Raw genomic sequence first — 7,572 nt, forward strand, 5'->3', positions numbered from 1 at the left:
CTGTGTCGCCCATCACTCTGCTGGTATATTACCTTCACTATTAGAATTTTTTATATTATTGTGTCTTGATAAGGTTTAGAATTATACATTATATATTTTGAACGTTTTTTGATAACATACAGTGTTGAGCGGAAGGGAGTAAATTCTACGCTGAGCCTTGTAAACTTTATATGAAAGCGCTGCTGTCTCGGATACCCACACAACTGGTTTTTTGGAAGTCGTCCAAAATATTGCTGGTATTTTGAATTAGTTCTCAATCTCATTTACTTGTATTCTCATGCCCATGTTACAGGATTTACAATGAGAAAAATAATATTTTCCACGTTGATTGTTATCAAGTAGGGATGAATTACGAGAAAGCGGAGAGAAGGATCCAGCGATATTTAGAGGAAGTTGAAGAGGAAGGTGATGATTCGGCAGATGAAAATGAGGAGGATCATGTTGATACCCAAGACGATGTGACAGACACAGAGCAGGAATTCAGCGATTCTGATCTGGATGGCTACGAAGCATCAAACGACGACGGGACTCAAGGCCAGCAGTACAAGGGAAAGGATGGCACACATTGGAGAAGCGACCCTCCACTCCTTTCTCGAGCAAGAAAGTGTGACATAATCAGAACTACATTGCCATCAGTCACACCTGAAACTCGAAAATTGAAAACCGTCGAGGAATGCTGGAGGTATTTTGTAAGTAATGAAATCATTGAAATAATTGTAAAATGTACCAATCAGAACATAAGGTCTATCAAAAGTAACTACAAGAGAGAGAGATATGCCTATGAAACAAATACATGTGAAATAGAAGGTTTGATTGGTTTACTACTTCTATGTGGGATTAGAAAATGTTGTCGCATGAACGCCAAAGATTTGTTCAAAACCAATGGATCCTCTATTGAAGTTTGTAGACTCCTCACCAGTGAATTCAGATTTAGATTTCTGCTTAGATGCCCTCGATTTGATGACAAAAAAACGAGAGTAGATAGGCTCAAATCTGACAAGCTCTCTCCAATTAGACAAGTGTTTGATAATTTTGTTTCCAAATCCCAGAAAGGTGTTACAGTTTCACCAACGGTCACAGTGGATGAGATGCTCCCAGAATTTAGGGGAAAATGTTGTTTTAGGCAGTTTATCCCAAGTAAACCAAATAAATACGGCATCAAAATAGAAGCAGTTGCATGCGCTGAAACATTTTATGTGATGAACATGAAGGTTTACGTCGGCACACAACCTGAAGGGCCATACAGATGCAGTAACAAACCTGTTGATTTGGTTCCTCGTCTTTGTAAATGCATCTTAGGTTCAGGCAGAAATGTAGTAACAGATAATTGGTTTACCAGTTTCGAATTGATGACCACTATGCTCTCTGAACATAAGACAACAATGATTGGAGCATTGCGGAAAAACAAAAAGACAGGTTCCTGTTGAGTTTCTCAATTCTCGAGATCTTGCAGTGCTTTCTTCATTGTTTGGTTTTCATAAAGAAATTACTCTGGTTTCATATGTTCCCAAACGGAATAAGGCAGTTCTTTTATTGTCGAGTATTCACCATGATAAAAAAAATAGATTCAAAAACAAATAAGCCAACAATTATCATGGATTACAACAGAGGAAAAATAGGAGTTGACATTGTAGATAAAATGTGCAGTTCATGTAACTGTCAAAGAAGCACAAATCGTTGGCCAGTTGTGATTTTTTACACTCTTCTAAATGTAGCTACCAAAAACTCATAGATTATATTTGAGGCTAACAGAAATAAAAATATTTTGAGAAGGGTATATATTGAAGAATTGGCCTATAAACTTATGGACAGTCAACTTCGTTATCGACAGGCATGCCTAAGTATTCCAAAACTTATACGACTACGAATACAAACCATGCTGAAAATTCCTCCTGAGCAGGATTCAGTGTCAGCACTCCGAGTTTCTGGACGTTGTAGTTTCTGCGATATTTCCAAAAATAGAAAGACTCGATACGCATGCCACTTGTGCAGAAAATTCATGTGCCTTGAGCATATAAACTCTGTTTGTAATAAGTGTGTGATAGGGAACATAAATTCTGACGACCTTCATTAGTGAAAGTCAATGCATATCCCACGTAGTCAGATTTGATGCAAAAAAATAGTATATTCAAATAACTTGTCTTTCCAGAATATTTTGTATTTGTCTTTTTCCATTTGTACATGTAAAAATATAGCTGTCAATTTATTCAATGGTAGGTTATATTTGATACATATTAGTGCCTGTATGACTAACCAAATTATTGGAAAGATGTAAAGCTGATTTTTTTTTGTAACAATGTATAAGCTTGAGTATGTATTATGTTTCACTGAGAATTATACAACTCTTTTATTGAAAAAATATTAAATATTATTATCGCTATAAAAAATTAATGCATTTCACTTTTCGCGGACGATTGAATTTGTTTTTATTTTCTTCAAAAAGAAAAATAATTTACCTAAAAAGCAATCAAATAGTGAAAAAATATATAAATAAAACCTCTAGAGAAATAAATAATGATGAAGAACAATAAGCTACTTCTATAAATAGGGAACTAATCCTGTACAAAATTTGCGGTCTCACAGACCGCGCGCCACTAGCCAAGTTACAAAAAGGTGCGCCACTCCCGGAGTGTTAATGTTCGATGAGATGAGCTTGACTCCTCACCTTGATTTTCAAGAGCATATGGATTACATTGAAGGTTTTGAAGATTTGGGTGGGGAGTTTAGATCACAGAGATTTGCAGATAAGGCCTTAGTTTTTATGTTGAGAGGACTTAAGAGGACTTCAAGCAGCCTGTTGCCTATGTTTTTCCTGCTGGTTCCATTAAGACCCCTGATTTGTGCAAATTAATTAAGGATGTTATTGCGAACATTCAGAAAACTGGCCTTACCATCCATGCCACAGTGTGCGATCAGGGGCCTTCTAATGTGGCTGCAGTGAATAAGTTGTGTGCTGAGACAAGGCAGTCTGTTCTTAGGTGTGGAGAGGAGTATAAGGGTGATTAATTTGATGTCAATGGCATGAAAATAATCCCTCTATTCAACCCTCCTCACTTAATGAAAGGAGTCCGGAATGGTCTTCTCAAAAATGACCTTAAATATTCTTCAGGCGGGGTCATCAAAGTTGCTTCTTGGCACCACATCATCCAGGTGTACATTGACGGTGGAAGATTCAGGGCTCTCCCAAAATTGACTGATGCTCATGTCTACGCAGACAAAATCCCTAAGATGAAGGTGAAACACTGCACACAGTCAGCGAGTGGCTTCTGTGATGGACATGCTATCAAGAAGACGTAAGTTTCTCTGTCCTAGCTTTGTATTTGTTCTCCTACTTGCTAGGGGAAAACTGTGGAAAAAAACAATTGAGAATTAAATCTCTCCACATTTCATTCCCATCAATCTGGTTTCCCTAAAGATTTGTGGTCAGAATGAGGACAGAATAAGTTTGTTCTCCTAGTCAATGTGATGGTACCCTCCCTTAGTGTATGCTTTCCACAATCACCTTGTTTTGATGCACGTTAAGTACAATATTGACTACTGTGATGTATAACAATATATTCTTAAAATCTATAAAATTAATTTTTATCATATACATGCATTCACGTGTGTAATGATGAACTAGAAATTGACCTCTGCCCCAAAATATGGCCCTAACTGATAGACAACAATTTCCCTTATTTTTATGGCAATTTCCATGCTTATTTTTCGGCTGCAAATGGAGATCTGGGAGTCGGAGCCAGCGACACAGCTGAGCTCCTTTACTTTTTTGACAGGCTTTTTGATAGCATAAATGGACGTTCCCTGAAGCCACCTGCTGGGAAGCCATTACGGTGTGCAGGATCGCCTTCATCTCAGCACATGCAATTTTGGGGTGAGGCTCAGAAACTACTGCAGTCAATGGTGTTTGTTCATGGACAGAAGGAGAGTAGGATCCCCTCCTTAATTAATTGGGGTAGGACTATAAGTAACATTAAGGCCCTTTGGCAAAATTTACACAGCATTGGATTTAAGAACCTTGCTCTAAGGAATTTAAATCAAGATCCACTTGAAAATAAGTTTGGGAGCATTCGAAGCTATGGGTTTCGAAATAATGCCCAACGTGCTTCCACTTTGTGGGAGCATACAAATCACTGCTTCTAATTGACATGGTGGCTGCTCATTCTGTGGGGTCAAACTGTCAAGAGGATGACTGTGAAGTACTTGATAACCTAAGGAGCTATTTTACGACAACCAGGACATCAAGTACCGCAGCATCTTCCCCTTCTGGTGAGGTTGATGAAACACTTTTGGAGGAGTGTGAAGTTGACTCATCAGAGGGGGTCAGTGACTCACACAGTATGAGTTCTACCAAGTCATTTGCTGCAGTTTCAGCAGGTGACCTTCTTAAATAGTTGGGCCCTGTTGAATGTGTTGAGTGCAAGACGAAACAGTACACTGTGATTTCTCATGGCAGTGATGCTACCTCTGCTCGAAGAGAACAATGGACTGCTCTCCGAGGGTCAAACCATCCCTCTGACAATTTCACTAGTCTTCACCACTTGTAGAGATGTAATTTTTAAACAATTGTCTCATCAGGCCCATTTGCTTGGTGTTGGCACTCGTTTGAAAAAAATGATCTCTATGCAGGTAGACTTTAGAGACATAACATGCGACGTGCACCAATGCCGTTTCAGAGACAGGTTTGCTAAGGTGATGGTGAACCGCACTGTAACTGCTTGGTGCACTAGTGTAAATAACATTCTCTCCGGTAAACATACACGAACAACACAAACATTGGACACGATACACAAGGCAGCACATGAATACTACACTAAAGGACACAAGCATCTTAAGAGAGATAAATGATATTATTCCCCAGTCAACACAGGAGTCGTGATGAGGTCATATAAGAGGTCGTACGTGAGACCTCTTTTAGACTCGACTCTAGGAGGTCTTAAAGAGGTCTTCACGGCTCATGCTGTGTGACTCTTGTTCGACTCGACTAGTAGTAGGTCTAAAGGTCTGGTTACACGGATATTTACACGTACAAGTTAATGTACGAGTGCATTTCCCAAATAATGAGGGTGAACTTGCCTCTGAACGTAAGACATTAAAAAAAATAGAGGACGTATAATGTCTTTGAGATATACTAAATTGAGGAGACATTTATAGACCAAATATTGGACCAATGGATTATAAAGTACATTTTTTTCTTAATTCTCCACCATTCCAACGGTGTGGGTATATTTCTCCTGTATTCTTATTTCCCCTGTAACTTCGTAATTCCGCGCGGAATAAATTTAAAATGGCGGTATTGCGAAAATACGAACGGAAAGTTACACCATAGTTACACAATCGGCCCCCTTGTGGTAGACCACAGAAACGACACATTCAGTTGTTAGTTGGCGTGGGCGCGTGGGTTTCCTTGTGATTCGGTGTGTTTGTTTTGCGACTCGGCTTCTTGTATTATTTGACCTCTGCTTCGTTTGGACTTTGCTCTCCTGTTTTGACCTCCGCACCTGATTGAACTACCCTAACGGAACCTTTATTGACTTCGCGCGTAATTTGGACCTCTCTCTCCCGTTTTCGACCCTCGCACCGCTTTGGACATTCCGCTCAGTGAATCTATTTTGACCCTGCCTCCTTCGGACTTTCTTTGATTTTCACCCTGCCTGAATCGGACTATTGCATCGTTTTACTTGCCCGATTTTTCTGGGTCTGTTTTGACATTTGGTGGACTTGAGTGTCGTCGTAGGACGCGTGCGTGCCCGGACATCGTCTTGAATTTCCGAGGTCAGTTTGGTTCGTATGCATTCCTTTTGCACAATTTATAATAATGAGTTCGCAATGAAATATATTTACGTGACTAATTTTTTTCTCGCCCTGCTGTTGAACCCTTCACGGAATCGGGACATGTTTTGGATCATCCTTCTTTGCTCTTCCTTTGGATTCCTAAAATTCCGCCGTGCTAAGCTGCTGGTTTCGTCAGGCTTTCAAGAACAACAAAAGTTGTTTGTTGTTCTTAAAAGCCTGACGAAAGAGTAATTGTTCTCCAAATATGTTCTTTTATTCTAGGTGATGATCTTTTAGATAAGTTGCCCCCTCCACCTGTGGGATTGTCTCGTGGAGAACACACTAAAGGCATTCAAAGGCCTCAGTGCAGTGGAAGCATTAAAAAATCATCAAATACTATGAAGTCGGGCATCATTGAAAATGGTTGGTTTTCTCAATAATGTATGGACAAAGTTTGTGTTGAAGGAATTTAAATAGTCCCAATAATGATGCCTTACCTTTGCCTTCCAGAAGTTCATGAAAATTGTGCATCTAAAAGTGGACCAAGTTCGGTCAAAATTAATGTGGAAACGAATGGTAGGAAATATATTAATGATGGATGATAATGGATTATGTAATTTGTCATTCAGAAGGTGATTTGCAGAAAGAGGTTATATTTGGCATTGAATTGCTATTTTTGTTTTCAGGTCTTGGTGGTGACAATCAAGAAGGACCTCTGCCTTCTCCTATAGAGACAGATGACGTTGGAGGAGGTATTTTTACTTCAAATCTTGGTTTTAATATGTCTTTATCAATCAGTTTAATCCCTGCATTGCATACTATATTTCAGAATATAACATTGCAGCTCTAATGAAAAGAGAATTTGCAAATTTGCATGCCAGATTAGATAATATGGAAAGGAAGAATGAGACGCTAAGTAATAAGCTTGACTTTGTGCTGGCATTCCTTCAAAATGAAGGATTAGAGAGTTATTCTGGTGCCCAAATGTCGAGCACATTAGATGCTCTGCCAACTTTTCCATTAAAGTCAGTCAGAGAAATTACAACTTTTGAGGGAAAACTACTGAGTGATGAGCAAGCCCGGAAACAGTTGGTGAGCCATATCTTCAATTGATTCATATTTCTTAAGATGTGAAATATATTGTTTCTATGCAAGGTTTTCATTGTAGTAATGAGCCATGAATTTTAAACATTTTCCTGAAATAATAAGCATTATGAATTTTAAACATTTTCCTGAAATAATAAGCATTGTGAATTCCTTAGGAACTGGGTATGATGATCCAAAACATTCTAATTGAGATCTTTCTTGCACTTCGCAGAAGCTGAAAGTAAAACTCATTGGAGGAGCAAGTGGAGATGCCCACCTGAGGAGGGTGTTGTCGACCCTCCTGACTAATGAGTTAGCATATCAACTGACGTGGACTGGTCCACAGCATGGGAGCAAGAAAGGAGGGTGCTCCCAAGATACCATGTCTTTAAGAACTACTAAGTTTGCAGATACATTGATTGGTATGAATAAGTTTTCCTCCTGAATGGTATTTAGGTGGCTTATGAAGTCTACTTAATCATTTCCTCAGCCTTATAGTTATTTTCTATCACCCTTATGATGAATATATTTTCCAGCTGCTGTAATGGAGTCCCATTGTTCAAGCAACATTGCCAGCTTGGAGAGAGTAGCCAAGCAGTGGCTGCAGCATGCAGGAGACCGTTTGAAGTATGCCGAAAAAAAAATGTTCCTGCTGTTTAGTTGTTGATATTGTTCCCATTTCGTGTCCAATAAAAAATTGTTCATGCCTGTAAA

The 7,572-nt window shown here is 39.1% G+C and overlaps 2 protein-coding genes across 2 annotated transcripts; both read left to right on the forward strand.

The window, feature by feature from the left end:
- On the forward strand, positions 1-1,427 carry LOC124167623 (piggyBac transposable element-derived protein 4-like). Its single transcript, XM_046545603.1, has 2 exons — positions 1-236; positions 340-1,427. Exon 2 carries the CDS (start codon positions 345-347, stop codon positions 1,425-1,427), a length of 1,083 nt encoding a protein of 360 aa, XP_046401559.1. The 5' UTR covers positions 1-236; positions 340-344.
- A 4,540-nt stretch (positions 1,428-5,967) lies between these two features.
- Positions 5,968-7,572, forward strand: LOC124168435. Its single transcript, XM_046546661.1, has 6 exons — positions 5,968-6,195; positions 6,283-6,348; positions 6,459-6,524; positions 6,602-6,864; positions 7,091-7,280; positions 7,395-7,572. Exons 1-6 carry the CDS (start codon positions 6,171-6,173, stop codon positions 7,523-7,525), a joined length of 741 nt encoding a protein of 246 aa, XP_046402617.1. The 5' UTR covers positions 5,968-6,170; the 3' UTR covers positions 7,526-7,572.

The sequence above is a fragment of the Ischnura elegans genome, chromosome 11, assembly GCF_921293095.1.
Source record: "Ischnura elegans chromosome 11, ioIscEleg1.1, whole genome shotgun sequence".
NCBI lineage: Eukaryota > Metazoa > Arthropoda > Insecta > Odonata > Coenagrionidae > Ischnura > Ischnura elegans.

What these genes read in the sequence shown, in the direction of transcription:
- LOC124168435 (XM_046546661.1), top strand. Translation starts at nt 6,171, where the DNA reads ATGAAGTCGGGCATCATTGAAAATG. An exon ending in AATTAATGTGGAAACGAATG is followed by an intron (nt 6,349 to 6,458) that starts GTAGGAAATATA and finishes TTTTGTTTTCAG; the next exon opens with GTCTTGGTGGTGACAATCAA. An exon ending in GTTTGCAGATACATTGATTG is followed by an intron (nt 7,281 to 7,394) that starts GTATGAATAAGT and finishes TATATTTTCCAG; the next exon opens with CTGCTGTAATGGAGTCCCAT.
- LOC124167623 (XM_046545603.1), top strand. Translation starts at nt 345, where the DNA reads ATGAATTACGAGAAAGCGGAGAGAAGGATCCAGCGATATTTAGAGGAA.